At 43.5% G+C, this 27,727-nt stretch overlaps 2 protein-coding genes across 3 annotated transcripts in view; one reads left to right on the forward strand and one right to left on the reverse strand.

Annotated features, from left to right (window-relative positions):
- The first annotated feature begins 1,103 nt into the window (after positions 1 to 1,103).
- reep3b (receptor accessory protein 3b) lies at positions 1,104 to 25,000 on the forward strand. The gene is made up of 8 exons (XM_079334136.1): positions 1,104 to 1,478; positions 9,854 to 9,926; positions 15,306 to 15,382; positions 16,121 to 16,241; positions 16,347 to 16,460; positions 20,654 to 20,819; positions 23,360 to 23,493; positions 23,865 to 25,000. The coding sequence occupies exons 1-8, from the start codon at positions 1,447 to 1,449 to the stop codon at positions 23,934 to 23,936; spliced, it is 789 nt and encodes a 262-aa protein (XP_079190262.1). The 5' UTR covers positions 1,104 to 1,446; the 3' UTR covers positions 23,937 to 25,000.
- A 1,595-nt stretch (positions 25,001 to 26,595) lies between these two features.
- nrbf2b (nuclear receptor binding factor 2b) overlaps positions 26,596 to 27,727 on the reverse strand; it is a 4,876-nt gene continuing 3,744 nt past the window's right edge. For both annotated transcript variants that reach the window (XM_079333736.1, XM_079333735.1), the window contains exon 4: positions 26,596 to 27,727. This exon is cut by the window's right edge and continues 865 nt beyond it. The gene's annotated coding sequence lies outside the window, so the exon portion shown is untranslated.

The raw sequence follows: 27,727 nt of genomic DNA on the forward strand, positions 1-27,727 counted from the left end.
CTCTGCTGCACACTGCAGCAGCCGCCTTCATGAATAACAAGTAGCAATGAATACACCCCCCCCCCCCTTCACCCCTATGAACACATTCTACCATCATATGTGCATGCAGGCACACATCTACATGTGGTCACATTCACAAACACTCACATCTGCAAATATGTAAAGGCACAAGTCTTGTGTGCACATGTACGAGAAGCTCACACGTTTGTGTGCTCTGATATCATTATCTGCACACACAGATGGACATGCACACACAAAGAAACAGGAATGCTGAAGCTCACAGATGGGCTTCATGTCTGCCAAATGCTATGTATGGAAAACTGTAATGAAAAACATTACGACCTAAAGACTGGTGTGGTTTCCATAATGAGCAACACAAAAAGGCAGGCAGTCACATTTGTACTTCAGTTATCCAGATGCTCAAAATAAAAATATACATATATACATAAACATTATTGTGTAGCATGTGGCACACAACTAGGTGAATAAAGCAAACAGTGTAGCAATGGATGGACGGACAGACAGACAGACAGACAGACAGACAGACAGACAGACAGACAGACAGACAGACAGACAGACAGACAGACAGACAGACAGACAGACATCTTGGTCTTCATTGGATTGTTTTTGGTTTAGTTTTCTGCACAGCAAAGGAGGTTAAAAAAAGATGTGGCTTGATTTGTTTTACTGAGCCCAATTTACAGTCAATGACACTTAATTTAGAAGAGATTAAATAAAGGATCTTGTGTATAACAAAGAACTGGCGAGATGCCAACACTGATATAAACACTATCTGTTGTCAATGTTTGCATTTTCTTTATCATTTTGACAAGGGGGACCTTAGAAGGGGTCATTTTCATCACAACTATGGTGGGAAATGATTTTTCCCCCCCGACAACAACGCCTGGAAACCCTCATCTCATTGCTTTATTCTCACATTGGTTAGAATCCGCCACGACTTAAGGACTGACCAATCGGAGCACGGGGAGCAGCGTTCGAAATGTCACCGCTTCCATCAAGCCGCATGGGTGACGTCAGTAATGTTCATTAGCCAATGAGAGTGCGTATTCGTTGTAAACATACCGCGCTGGCCAATCGCAGGTTTTGTAGGTTTGCTCTTTTCCTGTGTGACGTCAGTGGCTGTCTGAGTGAGCTGCGTTCAGGTGCCAGGAGGAAGAGAAGGGGAGAGGGAACAACCTGAAGGGAATAAAACAGACTGTAACTAGAGAACAGTAATAAAGAGTGGCCTGTAGAGCTTTTTGAAACACATTGGAAGCCTTTCAGACATGTTCCGCTGAATCGAAGAGCGATATTTAGCTGCTCTTGGATCCGCTCGTCGAAGTTTTTTTTGGGCTTGAAGAAGTTCCCAACGGCTACAAACGGCTAACCGCTAACGGCTAACCACCAACACTGTGAGACGGACCTGCCCAACAAAGAAACACAAACATGGTGTCCTGGCTTATCTCAAGAAGCGTCGTGTGAGTACAAAAGAAAACTGAAAGGAAGAGCTAAACGTGTTTTATTTCTCTTTAAACCTCATGGAGATAATTAGGACAGCTAATGGAGGATGAGCTTGATTAGCTTGCTTGGCTAACTCACCGCCGAGATCACCGCATTATGTCTCCATACGAGTTATTTGTAGTAAAATCAGTATTAATGCTCATAATGGTTTTAAACCGGCACCAACCCATGGTGAAGATTGTTTTCTGGTATAAATAGTTGAAGGCCTCGTTGCTGTTGATGTGCTAATGCTACCGCTGTTGTTTTTATGAATCATAAGTCATGCACACTGTTGAGTGAGTCAAGCTGTCAATATGCAAGTCTTTGTTTAAAGTTTGAGTGGTGAGGTGGACGTTTTCAAGCTGTACGGGAGTGTCAGGTACAGCTGTCATCTTGGAGATATTATTAGAAAGCCAGCTCTGCTTAATTTAACCTGGCAGCCTTAACAATGCGAGGACACAGGAAGAAAGACGTCCACAAATTAATCCTGCATGTAAGTGGATTTTCATGGATTTGTTTGGTTACTGGGTACTTTTGACTTCCATTGTAATACTGCTGTAATCCGACTTGCAGAGGTCAGACCTTTAGGTTAATGCTCTGGAGAGATTTTTTGGGGGGATTTGACAATAAAAGTCCAATTTGACTTATTGTCTTGCCACCTCTCAGATTTCAGATGCTTTAATGTCCACACAAGCAGGAATCTGCGTTGCTGCAGGAGCACACAGAAGACAAGGAACACAAGAACAACATCACCAAAATCAAATCAATCAAAATGTATTTTTTTAAAAATCAGACGACACAGAAAAAACAAATATAACAATGAAATAACGTCATTCACAACCTCATAGCAAAATGGGTATTCCTATCAATTGTTAAAGTGCAAAGTTGAGGTGTGCAAACGTTTAAATTCCAGCACAACTTCTCTGGCTTTTCTTTGGCCGTGTCTGTTTAGAAGAAGTCGTTGCATAACTAGGTGCTAATGGAGCGTAGGAATGTAGTGAAAAGTACAGAAGGGAGTGGTGGAAAAATACCGCCCTCCTCTTTCTCTTCCTCTGATGTTGGTTACTGAACACATTCTTTGGTAACAGACTTGTCAGACAAAAGCACGAGGTACGACCCCATGACTATATCAGGCTCCTTCTTCTCATGATCTCTCTCTATCTTTGTACACAATGCTCACCGTCTGCTTCTTAATGCATCATTTTTCAGAATGCTATTGAACAGAATAATGTATCACAGTCATCGTTAACGAAGCATTTTGGGACCTCGGACAAGGAACATTGAAAACTCCAATCGTAGCAAGTGTATTCTCTTAATTTTAAATCAGAAATATGCCATTAGTCTTAGTATAATCCACATTCAACCGATAAATCCTGAGAAATATTTTATTCCAAGATATTAAAAGCAAAAAATAAGACCTGAAATGTTTGCAGTCAGTGAAAATATCAACACATGCATTGGCAGGTATTCAGGCCCTATTTTCTGGCCTTCTCGGGACTGATCTGGTGCCTGTTGCTTATAATAAGTTTAATACTTGAAATATTTTTAGAAAAGAAATTCGACAACTTCGATTAATGAGAATTTTCGCAGTGAATGACAGGTAGATAGAGAGATGCTTTATTGTCCTCGAGGGAAATTCAAGCAAGAATGTGTCGTTCAGTTCGATTGCCATGATGACGTGAAGCTCAAAAACCACAGAGCAGGTGAGGATTAGTTTGCAAGAGACGTATTTGAGTTAGGACAGTGGATAGAATCATAAATCAGGGAGGGAGAGTGTGGGGAAGGAAATTTGTAAGAGGAGCCACAGGTTAGAGTAGGCCTCTTTAAATAGTGCACACGACTTAGGCTGACCACTAGGTCCTGATGTCTTGGTCAACTCTAAATGTATCCTAATCTGTGCAGTAATATATGAAGTGGAACAGAGCCTATCTAAAATAAAGAGTCTCTGCCTCAACTGTACAAACAGATAGATTCATCTTATTCTAGTATTAAGAGCCGAACTGTATAAGAAAAGCCTCTTTGCTCTTTCAAAATAAAAGCTCAGATAAAATCAGTCCGAGGACAGCACAGAGATGGGGGGACTCGGCCCCCCCTTCACGTCCTTGTGACGTTTGTATTGAAGGTGAGATGTTACAGGTGCTTAATTGTGGACTGTTGAACTGGCATTAAGAGAGTGTACCGGTAGTGTGGATGTTACAGGTAAACATTTTAGTCCAGCTGAGTGCACTCACACTCGACCCCGTATGGTGCCCAAGCATGATTGTCCCTCAGGAGTACAGCCCTCCCAACCACGCTAGGGCCACAGAAGAGTAACATGATGAAGCACTCGTACAAGTCAAACAAACTCAACTTTTTAGTTCAGTTTCTTTATTGTTTTTGTACGTTGCCCCTGATTTAAATAAACTCATAGTCTCAGAAAAGAAGAGAAGAGATGCGTTGTACCAGATTTAGCTAACTCGCTTATTTCCATCTGTTGCTGCTTGGCAGATGATGGCAAGAGTAAAATACAAATCACATGCTCAGACATGCACATGCAGACACTCGTTGAACAATATACAGATATTAAAACATTATGTACTCGGTTTTTTTTATGAGATGTCAAAGGTTGTCGAGACGACACATTGAAGCTGAAAATTTCAATTTTTGGACTTCTCAGGTGAAGTGCAGAAGTTTGTGCAAAGTTTCAGACTAGGAGGAAGATTATTTTATTTTTTAATGACTTTGGAGGTCAAATGTGCTTGGACAAGATACGGGTGTGAGTGTGCCCTTAGATAGCGTTCTCATGGCCTTATCTTCTTCCCTCGGGGGTGTCAAGAAGAACCTCGGTGCATTTAAAATGGGTGTCTTTCAGTCCCAGATTTGCCTCCACACATCTCCTTTCCATCAGCCCTCCAAAGTGCCTGTCGTGCAGCAGTAGAAATAGCCAGACTCTGGTTTTCAACTCAGCACTTTACGACCAGCTAATTTTAGGCGTCAGCCTGCAGGGAACGGCTTCAAGTTATTTGTCCAGCTCTTCTGTGTGTCGGAGCCGCCCTCTTAGTGTTGACAAAGAAATGTGAGTTCTCTGCCCTCAGAGCTGAACAGCCATGGACAGCACAGAAAAGGTTTCAAAATTGTGGCTGATTATCACACAGCAGACAAGGTTCCTCCAAAAATGTAGCAGCTCCATTAAAGACGCACAGGAAGTTAACACAATCACTTTAACCGTGTATTTGTTGTCAGACTGTTGGGTTGGATTTTTACCAAACTGTGCATGTGTGAGTTGAATATTTAAACCAGTGCTTGTGTTGCATGGAGTTCAGTCGCTGTGTACAGTATATCTCCTTCTGTCTGCTTCTACTTTGTCAGTTGATTAAAGAACAAGCTTTTCAAGATGAGCGGGACGCATGATGCACGTTGACTGCCCGAGGCTCATGGGAGCTTTCGTCTCTGGAAACCTTTTCTAGATGAGTTTTTCAGATGAATGGTTGGTGAGGTTTTTCTTGGGTGTGTGCCACTCTCGCTCGCCCCATTCCTCCGTTTGGTTTGAGGGTGCATGAGGAAGTGTCTTGAGCCCATTACAGATTGTGCTTTAGTGAAGTTTCACCATCAAGATTTCATTGAACTTAAAGATGATTCCATCCACGTCGTATCGGCGTGCCAGTCTGTGAATTCACATTAAGACAGGAGCGGTGTTTGAGCAACCTCTGTTACTCCCTCTGAAGGAGGATCAGGTGCTTGAAGAATTTACCCAACTATTCTGCATCTGTGCGTGAGACGAGCAGGATATTCTCCGGAGAATTCAGCTGGAGCCAAGAGGAGGCCGAGTGCAGTTTATGTCCTGTGACCGCTAAATACAGCGTTGTGTAGCGGAGTCTTAAATCCCAAAGATGTTTGTATAAAGTCCTCCGGATTTATTTCAAGCATGTAGAGGGCAATTTTAACTACAGCAGCAAAAATAGGCGCCATTATATCAGCCTTAATATTTGGATTTCTGATTTTCTTACATTTCTTGTTTTGAATGGCTAAAAAGTGCAAGCGAACTTCTGCTGCTGTCTTTATTTAGACTGTGTTCTCTCTCCCTTTTGCTCACAGCAGCTTTTGATTAAAAAAAAAACATGGCTGAAGATCTTAACTTTGTTTTAAGCTTAGGTGCTTTTCAATACTATCAATCGTTAAAATAAGGAGATTTTTTTTTTCTGACCAGGGAGGTCATATGTTGCCCAGAATTCAAAAGATATGATGATAGACATCGTACAGATTCGTCTGTCAAGCTGTGTCTCAACTTTTCTTTCAGCTGTCACTTTCATTTGACTTAGAACAAAATATAAACATCTGAATACTAACGAAAGATGTCCCACTCTTATCCACAAAGATGAACTCACAACACAATCTCCTCAGTCGGCTACTTAGAGAGGTAGCTGAAGCAAAGCAGGTCTCCTAAAATAATACAGGTTTGATCGTTTTAAAACACGCTGCTATCAAGAAGTATTGAGAGCATTTTAAAAACCTCCAACTGAAATGCTTCGTCATGTTTTCTATAAGACTGAAATTCAAATGTTCAGCCTTGTTTGTCTTTTGTCTGACTTTGTTAAAACCCCAGGCATTGAGCCCAATGTTATTGTCATTGGAAAGTTTGTGTCATATTTGTCACACGATGTATGTACGTACGTGTATGCCTTTCTCCAGGCATAAAATAAGCTGAAGTTTGTGAAGTAGGATTTAGTAACGTGGGAACATTGGGAAGGCTGTGAGCCCAGTGTGAATGATGTATGTCCTTTGTTTCCCTGTGAGGAAATACTGTGGGGATGAACAGACCTGGACCTGAACCAGTCTCATTTGCTGGAGCTGCACTTCTCTCAACAATCCCCCCTCTGTGTTTTTAGGGGAAAAGTCATGTAATCAAATTCTTATTCCTGAAGCTCAAACCAGATGTTGGAAGCTGAAATCATTTTCTTCCCTCTCTCCTCTGTCGATCCCTCCCCCCCTCTCCTTCTCGGTGTGTCTCTTGTTTTTTTTATTGCTCTTGTTCTCTCTTGCTCCCTTGTCATCCTGTCATTCTCCTCCCTCCATCTGGTTGTTGGTGGTGTACGGTGTCAGGAAACCAGAGAAATTGACCCGGAGCCCGGAGCAGCGGCCCATCTGAAGGCACCAGGGCTATTTTCTCAGCTGCACGCAGGCCGAGGGGGGGAAGGTGTTGAAATGGGAAGAACGGGAACAGGAGGGAGCGAGGGGAAATGGAGAGATGCTCATTTTGGTACAGAAAAAAAGGGGGGCCCTGTTTCTCACAAAATTGTTTCAAGATTATTTCAGAGGACATTCAGCTCATTGTGTGAGCTTTGTTTAAGACTTTCTGCTGGTCTGACTGATCCCTGAAAAACATGAAGAAATGTCCTGAGTCTGTGAAATGGAAAAGTCCGGGAGGCTGACCCTCACCCTACCCTCTCACTGCTGACATGCTTTCCATACAATGACTTCAGACTGTGGATGTCACGATTCACTAAACTCACGATTCTCTCAGACGATGAGTGAAACAGATTCCTTGAGGAGCTGCTAACATTCTTGTTTTTAATGTTTTTATTCTCTCATTAAGGGGAGGTGATCGGAGCTTCTCACTGAGGTGTCGATTAAACGCTGCATCATGTTAGTTGTGTTGTTTGTATAGTTCTTCGTCTTCTTGTAATATTTGCACACAGTTTTTGTCTCCTCTGTTATCTTCTCACCTCTTTTCATTTCTGTCTTTGGGAAACCAATTTAGGTTCAGACATGGAACTGTTTCACTGGAATTTCAAATTTTGTAAACATAAATCAATAAAAAATTGGCCTTTAAATCTGTACTAAATGAAATGAGTTGACCTCATTAACGTGACTCCCCTCCCCTGCTGAATAAAAAGGTCAACCCATCCAAACATGAGGACTTTGGTCAGTGACTTCACTGAAGCTTGTCACACTGAGGGGATTAAAGTCCTCGGCTTCACACTTTCACGTTGTTGTTTATTTGTGTCTGTCTTTATTTCCCTGCCGTGCGTGTCCAGGTCAGTGAGTACACAGGGCTCATTCTGAGGAGCACAAATAAGTGCTATTATCACAGCAGCAGCATCGCCCTTCATTAGAGCCATCGCTCGCCAAACGCAGCCAGCTCATTAAAGTGTTAGAGTACAAGAAAGAGGACGTTTGTGTATTTGTTCTATAATTAACTTCATCTACAGACAAAGATACAATATACACATTAAGAGAGGCAAACCTGATGTTTCTGTTTGGACAACAACCCCCCCCCCCCCCCCCCGTGTGCTTTTTGTCTGGGTTGTTGTGTAACCAGTTTGTCCACTACAAACATGCGATCACGCCCACTCGCCATGCCAGAGTAAAAGTAAAGACTTTCGTTTTTGTGCGTTTAGAAAGCTCAGCTGTATTATTTCCTACCTTAATACACATAGAGCACTTTGAGTGGAAGTTACAGAGTACAGCTTTGGCTGCCGAGTTGTTTCTATAGCAACAGCAGGAAAATAAACTGCAGTGTTTGTTGGCTGTACGCCTGCCGCTGAAGGCCCTCCGGTCTGCTCAGAAGGAATATACACACAGTGTGTGTTTGTGTGTTATCGTAGAATGCTTCACACTTTTATCTTTCAGCTGGCGCTCCTTTGAGACATACTGAGATTTCTTTCTAAAAACTCAGCACTGAAACGAAATGATTGTAGTCCCTGTCGGTCTGGTTCCACTTGACCCTGAGCCGGTGAATCAAACCAACTACCTGTTGGTGAAATTAATTAACAAAATAAACGGAGAGAAAAATGAACTATATCGATAATAATGATATTGTCTCTTATCTCAAAAACTGGATATATCACTCAGCCCTTCCGACAAAACAAATTCCACTCTGTTTTTTAAAGGATGTAAAATCACTGGACGGCGTGGACTGTTGGGCTATAAACTTGGTGGTTGTTTAGTAACGTTCAGCCTGCTGTGGTCTGTGGTGGCTAACTAACTCATATTACACATATTTGGTGAAAGGCTCTTACAGTGTCATGTGTAATATTCACTGAGAATTAAAAAAACAAGAAGTTACTGAACTTCTTTGTTTCTAATTCTTTTTTCTTTGACAAGCCGACCTTGAATTTGAGACTAACTAGAGACTAGTCGACATGATCAACCCGACAACATGTCCTTGTCCAGAGAGTGGGAGTGTCTGACGGGAGAAAATGTTCATGACAACTTTTCCTCCTAATGAAAACAAAAAGACATGTTTGTGTTGTTAAATGTGGGGAAAGCTCTTGAAATGCAGCAGTGAAGCCTTGGTATCCAGTCTGAGTGTAGATCCAGCTGAACAGATCCAGATCCAGATCCATGCATACTAGACAGATCTGCAAAGAACAAACTGTGCTGGCGACGTTCGGGGTGGAGGGGGGGAATGCTAGAGAGCGGGATTGGAGGGAAGGAGTGTCAGGCTATAAATTCATTGAGTCGTTTTTCTTGCTCACTCCCCTCTCTCTCTCTCTCCGTCTCTCTCTCTCTCTCTCACACACACACACACACACACACACACACACAGAGTTCTGTCAGAAGGATATATGGGGTGCAGCTGAGAGCAGAGAGGTTGGACAAACTGCCCTTGTTACTGTGTGTGTCTGTGAGCAGAGGGTGTGGATATTCGTTCTATTGTTTGTGCGTTCGTCCCCCGACTGAGTCAGGATAAAAAACAGAGCTCCATTGATATCAGGAGATGGTGAACACTTTGTTTTACTTTCACTGTGTTGAACTTGGTCATGTGAAATAAACTGCATAGAGATGAGGTGAAGGTGACGCCCTTATTAGGATATCCACGTTTACTCTAAATAAGTCTATAGTTGCTTAAATGAGGGTTAACGTGATCTATTAAAAATAAAAGTGTCAACTCAGCGACATCTGTGCAAAATCCTGCAGTTTTTAAACGGCTCGGTTAAGAGGCTGAAAACCTCTCAGCTTGTTGTTGACTTTAAAGTTAGGTTGAGACAGCATTTCCAAGATGGCGATGGCCTCCAATGAGCCTCCAGTCAGGATGTTACTCGTTATTCCATTTATATTTTCAGTCTGTGGTATGAACATCGGTTTCCATGGCAATAAAAGTACAGGCACCTAATATTGGATAGTTTCTTGTGTTTAAGTAACACAAATCTAGATGTGGAACATTTCGACAGCCTGAAACAAAACCCTGAAACTTTCAAGTAAAATAAACCTCAGATTCTTAAATACTGTGTACTGACTGTTTGAACTCATTCTTGTCTATACGTCTGTTTAATCTATCTGACCCATCAGGAACAGCAGGAGCAGTGTTAGAGTTGTGTGTTTGTTTGTAGCTCAACATGTTTGTTGAACCTGTTTCATGTTCTCCCTGCAGGCTGGTGTTCGGGAATCTGTATCCTGCATACTACTCATACAAAGCTGTCAAGACCAAAAATGTCATGGAATATGTAAGTGTATGAACATCACACACACACACACACACACACATACACACACACACACACACACCAAGGAGAGTGTCATGACAGTTTTTGCGGTGTGTCCAATCTTTATTTTAATACAGATCAATCAACAGGAGCTCCTGATACGGTTTATTTATGGATCTATAAGCCTTTGTTTTCTGTAAACGCATGATCATGACCTGGTGAGGAAGAAAAGCCAGTCAGCTTTCAATACACAATGAACAGGGATGCATTTCTATTCAGCCTCAACTTTTAAGACTATAGGTTATACAGCCATCCTCAGAAGAGAAGCACACGATACGTATGCACTGATACAGATATGTTATCCAAGCACAATGATTAAATTGTTGTTGGTTTTGTTTGGCATTGCATTTCTTATTCCAAGATTAAAAACACAAACTAGAAAAGATGAATGAACTTGTGCTGGCTTCACGTTCAAACATGGAGCAGCAACTACTGTACGATGTTTTTAAACTAAACCGCTAAAGAAGAAGAAGAGTAGAGTTGTACTTTTGGTCAGATAGACGGAGTATGTTGCATCTCGTCTGAGCGTCGTCATGGAGACGATATGTGGGACCTTGCTGTTCAGTCTGAACGTGTTTGAGGCGAGCTGAGAACGTGTAAAGATCTTTCTTAATCAGTGATGTGGATCTATAAGTCTGAGATCGATAAATCCATAAATGGAATCCTTTGTTTCTCACTGCAGTGTCCGTCTCTTCAGTATTTGTTGTTGTCTGTTGTATGTTCTGAACGAATCGCACCCACAGTGATTAATAACGTAGTTTGAGTTGTTTTAAACATGATTAATGTTGGGCTCAACAAGGCCGGAGACATGTTGTCAATGCATTCAGCATGTTTACGGCCCTGCCAGGCAGCTCCATTTAATCTCCATGTGCACTCAGCGGGTTGGCAAGAAAACGTGTGTGTGTGTGTGTGTGTGTGTGTGTGTGTGTGTGTGTGTGTGTGTGTGTGTGTGTGTGTGTGTGTGTGTGTGTGTGTGTGTGTGTGTGTGTGTGTGTGTGTGTGTGTGTGTGTGTGTGTGTGTGTGTGTGTGTGTGTGTGTGTGTGTGTGTGTGTGTGTGTGTGTGTGTGTGTGTGTGTGCGCGTGCGCGTGCGCGTGTGTGTGGAATTCCCCTGTCCTACCTGCTCAGTGTGTGTTTTTGTGCTGCATTTTAAAGAAACTACTACAATGGAAATATTTTCAAACTTCCTCCTTCAACTGAAACATTGAACACGGACTCTTGCTTGCATTGTGATGGGCGTCTCTTGACATGCATATAGAAGTGAGAGCTGGGTGGGTTTTCTTTGTGGGGCTGGGTGATGTAACTAATGTGAGTGAGACTGAAATCCCAGTCCAGTGAGCTGGTGAAACATACTCTCTCTCTCACACACACACACACACACACACACGTTTGCTTTGAGCTTCTTTTCACTTTGTTTCTCTTTATCTCGCTCTGCTTGATCTCTGCTCAGTCTGATTCTCAGGGTCACTTCCTTCATTGCTCAGGACTCGGTAAAGGTAAATCAATTAATTTTGTGGCTGCCTGCAGGGCGAGGAATAGATGAAAAATACTTCCCATCGTTGTTCTCGTCAGTCGTAACACATCTAAAGGTCTGTGTGGAGGGAATGTCTTTAACTGTAGCACAATCGTCCTGTTCAACACACGCACATAAAGTGGTGCTTAAAGGTCAGCGTTCCCTTTTTTTGATCCATCAAAGAGAAGAATTTCTTCCTGGGTCAGTTGACGGTCATATCTCTCTCCTCTCTACCACTCGTGCACCTGTCTATTCTGCTCTAATGAGAAGAGACTACTGACAAGCACATGCTCTGCAGATGGGCACAGCGGGCAGAGGGAGATGTTCTTGTGTTGTTTCTCTCCGCTAACAGATTGCGGTTTGATCTCGGCTGTGTCATTAGGCCTACTCGTCCCCCCTTTAGTTTTTAGGATATGGGATCTTTCTTTTCTGTTTCCCTGCAACAGAGATCATGTCTGATTGAAGTCACCTGCAACTTGACTGCAACAATGAGTAAACCCCCCCCCCCCCCCCCCACTTTATTCAGACTCTTTCACGCCAGCCCTCAACTCAAAGAGTGACGTTGGGATGAGCTTATGAGTGAAATCAGCAAGAATCCTTCCAAAAGGATGTTTATATCCTGTGTCCAGTGATGCTGGTTCTCTTCTGTCTCTTTTGTACTGTGGATAAATCTCTAAAACTGTTGTTACAGTGTTGAAACTTTGTCTGCCATCTTAGTCATCTTGTAAACATTACCACAGCAAAGTTGTTTGACGTCACGCCCGGACCCCTGATATCTCCCCCGCCTCCACAACGCAAACATCAGCTAGCACTTTCCATGCTGTCTGTTTACATTCATATCGATTCTGCGAGTTTGTGAATTCAGTATATCAGCACAGCGTGATCCCCCACATGTCAGTCAGTCATTATCAAACACACAGCGGAGCGTTGCACTCCCCAGCCTGCTCCACTGTCACAGTCTCGCCTCTGTTTCTACGTCCAAAGACGGCACAGAGGGACGATCACTTTGGACCCCCCATTACATCTCAGACTCAGGAAGTCTGTTCGGAAATGATCAGGTCTCCCTGAGCAGTTTGTTTTAATGTCCAACTTGTGTCTGCATGGATTCGTTACAAGACACCCTTCAGATAGAATGATTATTATTAGCACTTCTTCATTGCTGACACGTTATTGATCAAGTGTTAAAGCTCTCGGCCTCACGGCTATACAATCTTTGACCCCGGTCTAAAGGTCTTCTATGTTCCCAGTTCAATTTTCCACACTTGTCCTGTCCCATGACTCATGTAGCTACCTCCACAGTGGAGGGTGAGGATGTTTTCTCGGCTCCTGAATTTAAATTAGCCTCATATGAACTTTGAAATGAGACTCAAGACAACACACGGAGAACAGCCAAAACAGATCAGCTCAGTGAGACGTCACCCATTCATTTAGTTGGTTTACATCCAGCTTGAATTATGACACTTCCAATAATTATTATAATTATAATGTCTGCATTCCACTTAGCCCCAAGTATCTGCCTGATTTAAATTCTGTCAGCCAGCCATGTCCTCGCCAGCGAGCATGTCAGAACATGTTTGAATAAACACACCCAGCTGGTGTATAAACACATCCTTATATGTGTCCGCTGTCCCCGCGCGTTCTGGACTTTATCCACGCTGCAGTGAGGACGTACTGCAGGTTCAACATTACAGCAACAACTGCACAAGACCCCCAGTCCCAACACACAAACGATGTCCCTCAAGTAAAGACGTACAAACACACAAGTGTTACACATGTATACAACTCAGTTAGTTAGTGTGAGCCTGTGTGTAACACAGCTGGTTTATGTCCCATAGTTGTAGCAGGAGACGACTAACTCACAGAGAAAGGACATTTCAATGATGTTTCATATGTCCCCCAGTGAGTAGACTATCAAAGATCCAACATCCAAACAACTCTTTTAAGGTGATATTGAGGAAATAAAAAAGCCCTTAAGACTATTAGAGGAAATTCTTTGTCATTGTTGGAGGATTGTAACGACACCAGAATCCATTTAAGATTCAATACATGGAAAAATCGAATGATATTAATACCTGGTCCCATTTTCTGGCACATAAACAGAAGTCCTAGACACTCATAGTTTGAATATTTGTTCTTTGGTTACCAAAAATTACGAGCAAACATCCTGCACAATGTCTAAATCGTTCCCATGTATTTGTTAAATTCTGACCGAGTCATCTTCTCTGCTCTGTGAGTTTGTAGGAGACATAAACTCGTCTTCATCAGGCGTCAAAAGCACTTTGGGAAAAACCTCAGTTTTGAGCAGACCCTCACTGCTCTCCCATTCACTCTCTTTTGGGTCCTGTTGTTGATTCAGATATCAATGATTGTATCGTTTCTACACTTAGCTAGCGTAGCATGTCAGTCTGCCGCCCAGCTCGGTCTTCCAGGTGGAGCGGCAGCATTGGGACACCGCTGGATGTAAAGAGCTGATGTCAGGTGTTTTTGTCTTCTCTTTAATGGAAGGCTGTTACTCATGGACGTGTCCAGTAAATGTCTGCTATTGCCTCAGGAAGGCAAAATGGCTGCTGTATATTTCACTGAGGTCACATCTTAATGTCCTGGCTGGTGATGAGATGAAGGAGGGAGGCGAAGAGCGGAAAAAGCTGTTAGAGGGAGAGAGAGAAGTGGGAGATGAAAGGAGAGGTAAAGAGAGGTGTACTGAGACTCTCCATCTCACTTCCTTTGTGTTACTCTCTCTCTCTCGCTCACATTTATCTTTCCCATGAGCCTCTCTGTGTGTGTGAGTGCAGATGGAGTTCACTATGAGGTCACCAATTAACCAGCCCAGCAGAAATGGAGGATGCTTTGTGTGTGTATTTGTATGTGTGTGAAGTGAACTTAAGCACTGTAGTTGACGGCTGGTGTGTGTGTTTTTTATTCAGGGTTTGTGCTTGTGAGACAGGTGTGTGTGTGTGTGTGTGTTTGTCCCTTCCTATGGTTCTCCATCTTCCTCCCTCTCTCCTCCATCCACCCATCCAAACACACACACACACTGACATTTCATTAGCTAGTGTCAGTGTGTGTTCAGTCATGCGGCAGCGGCTGGGTCTCACTAATACCTCAGCCTGCCATGTGACTGTCTGCCCGCCTGCCACTGTCTACCGCTGGCTTTGATATGGAAATCCAGCCAGAAGAGCCTGGAAAGCCCTTAAGAGGGGACGGAGAGAGCAAGAGAGCAGGAAGGGCAGCAGACAGCCTTAGCAGCAAAGAGAGAGAGAGAGAGAGAGAATCAGAACACCTCTGTTTGCCCTTCAATAAAAGAAAAAGCCTCATGATGTCTCACTCAGAGAATATTTAAATATGCTTTATTCCCTGCAGAGAGTTTACATCCCAGGGACTACATTACCTCACTGACTAGATAACAACATTCATGTGATTATGGGATATACTTGTTTTGATATTGCCTGTTTTATAACCGTTTATAACCTCTGTTATTTTATTTGAGGACTATAATGTGTGCGAGTCATGTGACCCGAGTCATGTGTGCCATCAGCGCTCCCATCAATCATTTTGAATCATTATGAGTAAAATGTTGCACATTCCTCATAATTATTTCACACATGCACTCCAGAATAGCTTAATTGAGGAAACACCAGGCTTACAAGATAACAAACATCTATACCTCATCTATGAAAATTCAATTTGACCTGATTAGGAGCTTGGTGGTTTAAAATGATAACAATCTGTCTTCTGCATTTCTACACTAATGTTTAAATCTGTCTGTGGACGTAAATCTTGTGGAACATGACGGTTCAATGCTCTTTCTGTTTGTGTGTTCCTGTGTAGGTGCGATGGATGATGTACTGGATCGTGTTTGCACTTTACACTGTGCTGGAGACAGTCACTGATCTAACACTGGCATGGTGAGTTTTACACGATCCTCTCACAATTCTCAAAATGCACATAACCGTCTCTCACTTTATCGTTGTCTCTTACTCGCTGCCTGAAGTCACATGAAACAGAGCATGAAAAATAAAGGAACTTTGACACTGGGCCATTTTTAGAGTGGAAACTAGTCAAACATTGACTGTTTATAAAGATGGACGTTGTCTTTACTGTCTTCCGGTTTACAAACGAGGCGGCTGTGGCTCCGGTGGTGGAGTCATCCGTCTCTCAACCGGAAGATTGAGGGTTCGATCCCCAGCTCCTGCAGCTGCATGTCCGATGTGTCCTTGGGCAACTGCTCCTGCTGCTCCGTTAGCTGTGTGACAGAAGACGATGTATTCAAACTTTGAAGTTTCCAGACGTCTCGTCTGTTGACCTGGAGGAGGCGGGGTTTAGGACCTACAATGCAGCCAGTCAGCAGGGGGAGCTCTAAATCTTTGACTTCACTTAAAGCTTTTACGTTGTCCATTTTCTTACACAGCCATCAGCTGTATTCCACTGTGGGGGCTGTGTTGCTCTGCAGGACATTTCAAGACCGATCACAGTGTCCTACTGACTGATGTCTCATTTCCAAACCTTCAAATGTGTCCTCCTCTCCCCGCGCCTATGGAGGACCCTGGTCCTTTGTATACGTGGTCCCTCCAAGGATGCTGTCTCAAAATGAGACGGAGCTCATAAATCAAAATGACACCACTTGTGTCTGTGTTCATTTCCAGGTTTCCTCTGTACTACGAGCTCAAGATCGCCGTCGTGATCTGGCTGCTGTCCCCGTACACAAAAGGAGCGAGCCTCATTTACAGAAAGTGTCTGCACCCGCTGCTCTCGTCCAGGGAGCGGGTAAGATCATCCACCCGTCCATCCTTTTTGTGTGTGTGTGTGTGTGTGTGATGACGACAGTGTATTTACATTTGTGATTGAACTCATTTAATTGTCTCCCTGCAGGAAATCGATGATTACATCGTGCAGGCGAGAGAAAGAAGCTATGAGACCATGGTCAACTTTGGAAAACAGGGTCTGAGCATCGCAGCCACTGCTGCTGTCACTGCAGCTGTCAAGGCAAGTCACTGAGTGTAATTAGAAAAAAACTGAATGATTTAGTCTTTGTTGATGTTTGTTTCCATTTGTGGTTCCACTGAAAGCTTGAATGCCCTTAAATACAACAGTGCCCTCTACCTGTTGTTTAGAGCAAAGCAGTCCAGCAGATAGTTTTGTTCCTGCTCCCCATGTCGGCTCGGCTCTTTCTCCTACTCGGCCTCAGTCAAACATCAGAGACAGAAATAGTAGGAATGACATGTAAATACATGCAGGAGAATATATCAAGAAAAATGCTGCAGCAGCTGGTCCAAAACATCGTGAAGGAGGAGAGTTCATATTTTACAGACACATCCACAGTGAGCCACAACTCACTGAGTCTGAGCAGTGATGTGTGTGTGTGTGTGTGTGTGTGTGTGTGTGTGTGTGTGTGTAATGGTTTCGTCAGCATTGCGTGAATACCTGGGAGTATCAGTTAATCCCTGCTGACCTCCTGCCAAAGGCTTCAATGCACTGAGGTAATCCCAAGCAGTGGGAATCTACCACCAAACAGAAAGTCAAGTTACGAGACCCACATTCACAGCAGAAGGCTCATCTACCATGTTAGATCCTGACTTTCAATTCTTGAGTCATTTTCTTTAATATTTTGAACATTTTTTCTAAAGAGAATAAATATGTAGATTTTCCTCTTAGAGTTGAATCAAATTCCAATACCTTGACTTTATAGACGACTCGATCAGGTGCGCTGATGGCCTATTGATGAGGATCGCCCCATATATGGAGGCTCCTCCAAGCTGGCTCCCTGGGTTCATATCTGCCCACGTCCTTGTCCACTCTCTCTCTCTCTCTCTCTCTCTCTCTCTGGATTGTCTTTTCTAAACAAACAATAAATGTTAAATGAAAGAGAAGCCGTCTCATTCAGCTCCAGGCGTTCACAGCTTCTTCATGTCTGAGTTCCTTTGTAAATTTGAAGACTGATACGATATCACAGCTACTGTAATTAGACGAATACCCAGCAGCATGGATTCATTTTTATTGTGTCCATCATTGCAGCTCAAGCTTTTAGTATTAAAGGTGTTTTTTATCCCATAGATACCAAAGTCTTGGCTGGAAGTTTCTTCGAGCTAACTGCTGTAATAACGAGAAGTTGGTACACCCAGAGGTGTATTTCATCCTCAGACAATGATTACAGATGGATTCCTAGGTTGGCAGTGTTGCAATGAACAAATGAGTAATCATTCAGACATTTAAAAGCCCCTGATCCTTTAGTGGAAAAAGGAAAGAAGAGGCGGAGGAGAGAAATGAGGAGAAACTGCACTAATGGGTGAAGGCATGGGGACTACAGCGGCAGGCTCGAGGGGCTTTACCGAACCCGAATCGAGAATCAGAGAGATTCCTCTCGCTGACGACGGTTCCACGTTGAATTGGCAAAAAAAAAAAAAAAAAAAAAGCAGATGGGGGAGCACATTTAGGATCGACGGCCGACGACCTCCTTTGTGTGTCAGCTTCTTTAGATAAAGCTTCATGATGCTTCTGATTGGCTTAACCTTTGAAAACAGAGGACACATCCACGTGTTCCTTTAAGACCTGGACCATAAATCCAGGTCTCCACAACCAGGGTCTTTTGCGTCCATTTTGCATAAAAAGTCCTCATGAATAAATAAATGAAAATCATTTTAGATGAGTCTTGTTTGTGCTGTGACTGAGATACTTAAAAAACCAAACCACAGCAGAGAAAGCAGCATGAATGAAAACACAGTCAGGAGCCAAACGGGCGTATTCAGGAAAACACAGAAGTTAGTAAAATGCCACAGGACAGGAAATTCAATTTACTCTCATTACTCATCCTCAATGACACTTTCAAAAGAACTCCTACTCTTCAATTCAATTAGTTTGTGTTGGACCTCAAATAGTCACAGTGCTATCCTCTTTTTAAACAAAGTACATTAAATCAAAAAATTATGACTTCATTTTTAAATATGTTGAAACGAGGTTTTCTGTGGATCCGAGGGTGAAGTGGAGAAAAGTGGAGAAAAGTTGTGTAACAGCGACAGAGCTGATGTTTCCTTGATCTGTCCTCTGCCTCCTTGTTTCCTCTTTTCCTTTTGTAAACTTGTGCACAGTTTTTCTCTTCTCTCCTCCCGTCTCGGTGGCAGGTCAGCGACACTGTGATACCTCCTGTTGAAGCTTCATGTGTTCTTAGATGGGATTTGATGGACCTCAGATTGTCCATCTGTCTGAACCTTCTTAAAGACACAGCTCACAGAAGACACACTGCTTTGGTTTATAAATGATTTTATGAGATTTTAGTTGCAAACTCCTGAGAGCGACTCGTTTCAAGCTCCCTTCCTGTATTATGCATGCAGCATGCAGCATACAGTACATGCATATTAAAGTGCATGTAGCCCGAGGAGGGTTTAAATTGTCTCTGCTCAGCCTCCACACGTATGAAGAAGTCTTTCTGTCTGACTGCTGTCTTCCACTACATGAACAGTCGCTCTTTGGGTTGATGTCCAAACATCCAGACAGTGCCGTCATGTACAGTATCTTCAGCTTGTCTAAAATAAAAGACGTTTGTTAAGAGACCTCTGAACTCGAGCTACTTCCTGTATTAATGTTCAACACCTTCCCCAGGTGACGGACACATTTACAGACTGGAGTTATTTCCTTTCATTCATGCGCAGAGCGTACGTGGTGATTGGCCGTCGGCTGTAGTCTTTGCGGTGTGTTCAAGTGCAACTTTTTGTCCGAGACAAAAGGTGACGTAGGGCGACGCCACAGTCGGTCTTCGCCGTCTGCTCGGTGTGTCAGGACCTTAACGATGCTCATCGTTAGCATGCTTAGCTCTTCACAGGGAAGTGAGTTAGCTCTCACCACCATGACTGAATGATTGACCCATTATCAGGTCGCTAAGTTCATGAAAGGTAAACCAGCAGTGAGTATCTCTCCCTGTGATGGATGCTTTAATTAGGTCCAGATGAAGATGTGACGATCTGCCTCGCTCGCTTGCTAACTCTCTTTCCTTCTCTCTCCCTCTCTGTACTCACATCCGTCTTTCTTCAGGGATTCTGTGCTTCAGCGGGCTGCTCTGGGAGGTAAACACCAGTCAGTGAACGCTGCATGGACAAATCCATTTCATCTTTTATTCTCCGTTCACTCCCTTTCATTTCGTGTCTGTTCTTTTACCAGAACGTGGTGGCTGAAAACAACATCTGTTTATTTCCATCTTTTAATCCTCCTTTCTTTTGACCATCATGTTTTCAGTGTAAGAATCAACCGTATGAATAAAGATATTTAACTCAACATTTACAGCCTTTACAACCATTCATGATCAATGAATGTTGAAATAATTCTTTCACTGTAACAAGTTTTCATCTTTTCCCTTTATCCTCCTCTTCATTGTGAATGATGTGTTTTTGTTTCTACCTGTCATTATTGATTATTTTCTGTGTCTGAGATGTTCAACAGAATCTATTTCTCTTTATGTTGAGAAAGTCTTCATGTGCCTGACTGTGTGCAGGAAGTCTGCCCTTAAAATCCTCTAATCCTGGTCGTGCACATATTCAGCTCACAGCGGGAGACTCTGCCCGTCGGACAGGAGGGAGAGCACGGCTTCTCCTGAGACGATAAGATTTATGTCTACATGTAACGTGACAGAATCACAGTATAGATCCAGACATACTAGAACAAGAAAACAGAACGCAGCAGTTTAGTGGCGTGCACAGAGATGCAGACAGTCTGTGGTTGAGCATCGATCCCAGGGAATAAATGTCACACACACACACACCCATCAGGACTTTCTGTGTGCTGGCTGGGGCAGACGCTTCAGATAAAGTCTGAGTGATAAATGTGTCTGTTTGTGAGAACAGACACAAAATGCCTGAGAATTCCTTCGCTTGTTTTGTTTTTTTGTTTTTTTTGTTTTCAGGTGAGCTGCACGTCTGAACACAAGCAGACAGATTTTACATTTTAAAGCAGCTTCATACTGCTGTCTGCTCACCTGCGTCTTCTTTTCCACTCGTTGGTCTGTACTTTGAATAGACGCGATCAAACGTACATCATCACTGGTCGTTACGGTGTCCTGCAGCTGTTTCCCTCAACATGTTGAGTGGAAGTTGTTTACACTCACCTACTTTATCTGTCTGAATGTTTTTCTCTTCTTTTAGCGTCTGGTGACGTGATATGAACTGCTCTTCATGTTTACGTGTGTGTCACAGGGTCAGGGCGCCATCACAGACAAGCTGCGCAGCTTGAGTATGCACGACCTCACCCAGATAGGCCAGCAGGACGACAGAGGAGGAAACCAGCTCTACGAGTACAACTCCCGCTCCTCCAACCCGGCCATGAGGAGAGCTCAGAGCAGTGACGCTGCAGACGAAGCTGGTACACACACACACACACACACACACACACACACACACACACACACACACACACACACACACACACACACACACACACACACACACACACACACACACACACACACAAACATTGGGAAGGATTCTTACTGTTTACACTCTTCATATGATCACAGCACAGTCACACACTGATGTTCAGAGGCTGCTGTGTGTTCACGTCTCAGTGTTCACTTATCCAGTCAAGACACATTCACACGTGTGTGTGTGTGTGTGTGTGTGTGTGTGTGTGTGTGTGTGTGTGTGTGTGTGATGACTTTCTAGCAGACAAAGAGGAGGACATGAGATTGGGTGGGATGCTGGTAGAATGTCAAACACACACACACACTCTATCCTTCTTTCTCCCTCTTTCACTCACCCACACGTGTGCACACACACACACACACACACACACACACACACACACACACACACACACACACACACACACACACACACACAGAGTCACTGAAGCATGGAGAGTGAGATAGTAGGGGGAGGAGTGGAGAAAAGGACAGAGATGAATTCATGGGAGCAGAGTGGAGATGTGAGGGATGGATGAGGTGTTGGATGAATAGAGAGAGAAGGAAGACGACATTAGCATGCCGACGGAGGAAAGACGTTATTCTGTATTCAGCTCAGTGAGGCCGCAGAGAGGCAGACAGGTGAGGGGAAGAAGAGAGACTCTCTTTCATGTGATGCTCACACGACGTCGTGTGGTTTCACTGAAAGACCTCCACTCTGAGCCAACAAGCATGACAAATAGATATCATGTTCAGAAACCATCAGTAAATACATCCACCATCACAGAAACACAGTGTCTACGCTGTAATACCTCCATCCGCCCCTAGGCAGCGCTGTAGCTCCCCTTAATGAACCCAGCGCTAACCCAGCGCGGTGGATGGACAGCAGTTTGATGAATGCAGGCGGAGCACAGACATGTGGAAGCACTGATGGTGCTCGTGCTGCTAACGTAGGCCGCACTCTGAAGACCAATTTGTTTACTCGTCACCGCTCGGTTTGAAAAGAGAGCATCTCATCGAGACATCGAGAAAACTGCACTGGACAGTCATCTCCTGACCTTCATACACGTCAACATGTCTGCATTTCTGTTTTCGTACCAGACTATGAAACATATTTATTTCTACAGGCATCTTAATAACCTTTTATAAGGATTCAACTGCCTCAAGTGGACACTGGAGGAACTGCAGCTTTTGCACTTCTACATGTAGGATTCATTTTAAGATAACAGAGGTCGCTGTTTGCAAAAAAAACTATCAAGTATTTCTCTTTGGGTCCATCTTTATTTCAGGGAGCAGGAAGTGACAGTGCTGCATAAAAACAGGATTTATGAGGCCGTGTTCAGAGTTTGAAACAGACACGCACAGACAGAGACGCTAACCAGGAGGTTCAGACAAACCAGGACATGAAGGTACTAAACTGAGGAGAAACATTCCAGGATTGTAAAACTCCTGGTCGGACAAGCCGCCCCCAGGTCTCTGCTTTTGGCCTTTGGCTCCATACAAGACAGGAAATTGGAGCGTGATACCGCAGCACAGACCGGACAGAGCTGGAATGACTGGAATGACGTGAAGGAGATCTGCACAGTCCAGACTGAGAAGTTGGCTCGGTGAAAGAATGAAATTCCTCCCAGGATCATTCCAGTGGCATGTTCTTTCCTTTTTGACCAGCGTTGACTGCGAGCCAGCGGGCGGGGACGTTGAAGCGCCCGCTTTCCACACACCGTTCATCAGACAGTTTCAGTAGCAGAGCTGAATTTCCTGATCACTTCTGAGGGTGTTTGTCTCATTTTCTAACGCACACAGAATTCAGATGGTTCTTCTGATCCTGTGCAGGAATGTGAAAACGAACGTGGAGCTCATCCCACCCTGTTTCCTCTGGGAGGGGAAAGGTTGAGTCCAACTCTGGAGAGTGGGAGGTTTTCTCTTATAGACTCCAGATGTGACAACAAAAGCAGCAGGAGTCGGAGCTAGAACCAGAACAAATAGAAAACACACTGCTATTGTCTTCTCAGTGAACATGAGCTACGCCTCGCACTGCAGGAACAAATGTTCTGCTGTACGTTTATCTCTTGATTCTGATCCACTGATGGAGTCGTTGGGCTGCAGTGGGAGACGTCTCGTCCTGACGCCGTGGATGTTCTGAGGTCGACAGCTGCTGTGTGAAGTGTCTGACTGCTCTGTTTCTATGTGGAGAGACAAACTGAGTATCTGCTGACCTCTGCTGGACAAGCTGCCTCTCTCGCTCCTGCACTGCGCTGTATATACAATCAGAACTATATCAACACTTGTTTCCATGGCAACAACAATACAAGTTCTTTGCGCCCAATATCGGGAGATTTCTTGTTTGTAATTACCAAAACAATCGTGTCGACTGAAGCAGGGAATGAGCCACACAACACGGCGTCAGGCTCCACAGTGCTGAAGGCCTGAATGAATACAAACATAAAACATCTAAAGAAGCTTCCGCCTGTGACTGATCAGTGTTTCCTGTTTCATGTTTCAGAATACTTCTACGACCAAGAGGAGAGGACCGATGAAGACGGCGAGGCCATCTTCTCTGAAGACGAGGCTGTCACTCAGAAAGGACTGAGACGATCACAGAGTGTGAAGATGACACGGTCCAGAGTCCGCAAAGATGTAAGTGTGTGTGTGTGTGTGTAAGAACCACTAAATCACCTGCTGACTTGTCTCATAACTCATAAGGCTTCTGTGCATAACGGGGTTTTTTATTGGATAATGGATTGAAACGAAGCTTCTGGGAAAAAAACGCTGTCAGTGTTCACAGTTACCAAAAAGAAGCTCTCCTCTCAGCAAACCTCATGAAGTCTCCCTGACAGGTTTTTAATTCTTATTGACACATTTTATCTCCCCATAATTCCACTTAGATCTAATTATCCTGAAAACAAACAAATAAACTCCAGAGGAAAGGAAGCTGTGTTGTTTCAGTGATGTTTGATAAACTGTCTCAGGGTCCCTGAACGCATCATGAGCTGTGTTCTGTTCCTCAGGCTCGTTACGGATCCCTGAAGATTAAAGGCAAGAAGAGGCCGGCCCTGAGCTCGGTGAACTACGGCCTGTGAAGACGCACACGCAGCAGAGCAGCCTGCTGATTGGTCGACGGTGTTGTCATCTTTAACTTCTGCTGAACTCTTTTCCCTTCGCTGACGAGTTTCACTTCTCGTCACGTATTTATTACCGAGGTCGTGCAGAAACGATGGCCGTCACAGAGCGTTCTCTCTCAGACTCTGAAGCCGTTTTCACACATGCTCCCACCAAACCTTTCTAGAATATATTTCAGGACAGGCTGCCTTTAAAATGTTCCTGCCTTTGTATCTCACAGCTGGAGACCGTCACTGTTGGACAGGAGGTCGGGCTCGTTAAAAAACAAGAGTCCCACGTGTGAAGTTCGTTTCAGCCTTTATATCAGTGCAACGTGAAATAGTCGAATCGCAGTGTGAAATGGAGCCGCTTCATGATCACAGAATATTAACGCGATGCACCAACACATTTGGGAAGTTTTGGGACATTTTCAGGAGTTTTGTGCATCATGTGTGAAATCAGCTTTTACCACTGGAGGGAGCCATCGACCCTGAGTTCTTCTTCTGGATGGACCCATGTGTGTTTAATCTGTCTTTCATCGTAGATTATTTGTAGTTTGGTCGTTTTACGTGTAGTCTTTTAAGTTTTTAGATCCATCTGTCCTCTTATTTCTTCCAAGCTGTGGGTACCACTCTCTAATAAGGGCTTCTTTATACTAAATGCACACCAAATAGGTTTATCATTCGAAAATCCTTTTTATCCTACCAGGTTTTTTTTTTTAAATGTAATTATTGAGGCTTATCAAAAAAAAAAAAATGAAAGCATTGAGAAGCTGCAGTTCCTTAAAGATCCACTTGAGTGGAGTCCAATCAGCTCTGAGTTTAATAATGCAGAAATAATCATGTTCACCGCCTGGTACAAAAACAGTTCTGGGTTGAAGAGCTTCTTATTGGTACACGCTGTACTGGAGTGAATTATTTCATGTCATCCATTTTGAATGAGTTAAGCCTTCGAGTTTGGGAGGCGTGGCTAAACTGGCTGACAGCTGGTACCTTCGTAGTAACCAGCCATCGTGGCGTTCTCAGACCGCTGTAATAAGACCGTCACCCTTTGGTTTCTGAAACATCATTTTATCATGTTACTCACCTCCCTCTCATGTCTCCCTGCTCACAAACAACCCGCCTCAAGTCTCATGTTAGATATTGAATCTTAACTGACTAAAGTTTGAACATGTAAATCTAATAAGATCAGCAGCCTGATAAGGCGAGGCTTCACTATCACGTGGTACCAGGTTTGAGTCCGTCGCCTTTCAGGTGTTTCTCTTCACTCTGCTGACGCGTCCAGGTTGGGACACCATGTTACATTCCCTTTTACAGAAGTGACAGCATGAAGGGCGAGAGCAGGAAGCTAACATCCTACATCGACCCTCATGAGACGGTGGAGGACGGTGGCTGACTCGACACTGTTTGAGACCTTTCAGCCTTTATGGAGCTCATGAACGAGGACTTCTTCTGTTCCTGCTTTTCTACTTCAGTATATTTTTACACTGGTTATACGCCTTGGTTGTAAATGTCCCGATGAAAAATTTGAATCTACAATATTTTGCTTTTGGGTGTTTGTGTGTATTACATTTAGATCAAAAGGAGTCTTTTATATTGTAACCACCTGTTTTTGCACATGTACCTCCCAAAGGGTTTTATCAGTGCTGTTGTTGCGTGTCATCTCATTTTATTTTGTTTTTTTTATGTACTTTGCTTTGGGAGGTCGCAGCACACAGCTAATACCAACAGACTGTCATGACATTTCAAAGTTTGGCTTGTTTGTTTGTTTTTTTTTGAGATGTTGAACATCTCAGTCGGCTTCCTTCACGAGGACGAATCAGTGTCACTGGTGACAGATTGGCTGATTCTTTTCTTTCTTTTTTTTTTACTCTGCGAGCCAAATCTTTCTGAATGTCACGAAGTCCATTTAATGCTCATAACTGACTAATGATACCAAAGCTTTATGTACTCACTATGGGCCGTGCGGCTGCCGGGGTTTTGGGGGTTTGTGTTGGGAAATGTCTGGAGTCTGTGTGGATTATAAATACAGTCAATCCTGTCTGAGTGTTTGCAAGGGCAATAAAATAATAAAAGTATGTTTTTGGACTGTGGCATTTTAGGTCTCTTTTTTTTTTGCAGATCGCAAAGCAAACCTTTGAATTTCCAGGCTGGTCGGTTATATTTATGGCGTAACATTTATTAACTAATGAAGATACAATTTGTCATTTGACTCAACCTCCTTTAGCTCCCAGTAACATCCTTCTCCTCTGTGAGGAGTCGTGACCTCTTGTTTTAAAAGTGACAATGGTCAAACTTTTTTTCCAGTCTATGGGTCAAACCTGCATTCTTTCAAAGGGCCAGCAGGGGGAGACTCCACTGGAAGCAACATAAGAGAGAGCAGCACCACGACCACTTCAATGGAACTGAACCGCGTTTGTTTCGTTGAAGTGATGTGCGAGTAATAAAAACATCATTGGATACAATCGTACACGTCTGGTACTTTGTCAGAACCGGGCTCGTGATAATCTGGTATGATAACAATCAGCAAACATCCCAGTGATGTCTCCCAGCTCGTGGTTCTCAGAGTGACGATGCAGACTCCTTCAGGTCCCAACATCAGGCTGAGTGTGTGTTGTTGTTCACAAAAACTCTGCAAGAATTTCAAAGGAATTATTTATTCTCTCATTAGCAGACACATCATTTAAAAAACTAAAAAAAAAAAACCTGATCACCCCAGAATAAAATCACTGCACACAAATGATCATTGAAGCTTTTAATTTCAGTTTGCTAAATAAGAAAATTTTAAAAAAAAAAAAAGTGTGTTTCATCTTCAACAACAGCAATCTTCGCTGCGGATGAATCACACTGCACATGATCCTGATCTGTGTGTGTGTGTGTGTGTGAGACATTGATGAAAGGCGTTCAAGTTAGTACCTTGCACCTGTGATGATGCTGTAAAGGAGCAGTTCACCCCGCTCAGAGAGGCTGCTGGGAACTCAAACGACGGCTGTCAGAACGATCGTTAAAAAAAACGTGTTAAGTATTTAAATATTGATCAGCATAATAGATCTCCTTGAAAACAAAATCCCCTCCAGCATTTTGCTTCTGTTGTTTGTCAGCGACTGAAGTCACATCCAGCTGTACCTCTCGGACACAAACAGCTCGACTGTCCTTTAAAATCCTGAACTGCAGAAGTTCAGAAGAGAGTGAAACGGAGGGAAGATAAAAGACGAGACCGTCAAACACTTTAAACCTTCTTAAGAGTCTCTGTAGTTTAATATGCTGACACGTGATGACTGATGATGGGTGAACTGCTCCTTTACCTTCAGATGGTGTTAGTGGTTTTCATGTCAACGTTTCATCCGTCTGATGAGACCCTCAGGATTCAGGACGTTTTCTCCGCTTGTTGCTCCTCGCAGCGAGACGTTTGGAGGACGCTGTGACGACGCTGTGACCCTGAATATAGAAATGCTACGCGTTTGTGGACGTTTTCACAGCGTTAAAGAAAGCGAGGAACAGCCGTGTGAAGCAGCTTCTTCACACGTACGACGTTCACACCGGTCGCTCACTTCTCACGTGATAGAAATGTCTTCATCATCATCATCATCGTCGGCCGCTCGCTCGCTCTGGGAATTTTTAGCTGCTCACATATCAACTCATCCCTCCGGAATATTTCACGAGGATGGCGGGAAGAAGTCCGGGTAAAGCTTGTTTTTAAAAAAACAAGCTCGCCCTGAAAATGTGAATGAAGAGATTTTCACGAGTTACTGCTTCATCCCTTCGTCTGAATC

Source organism: Symphodus melops (assembly GCF_947650265.1).
Source record: "Symphodus melops genome assembly, chromosome: 21".
In the NCBI taxonomy this organism is placed as follows: Eukaryota; Metazoa; Chordata; class Actinopteri; order Labriformes; family Labridae; genus Symphodus; species Symphodus melops.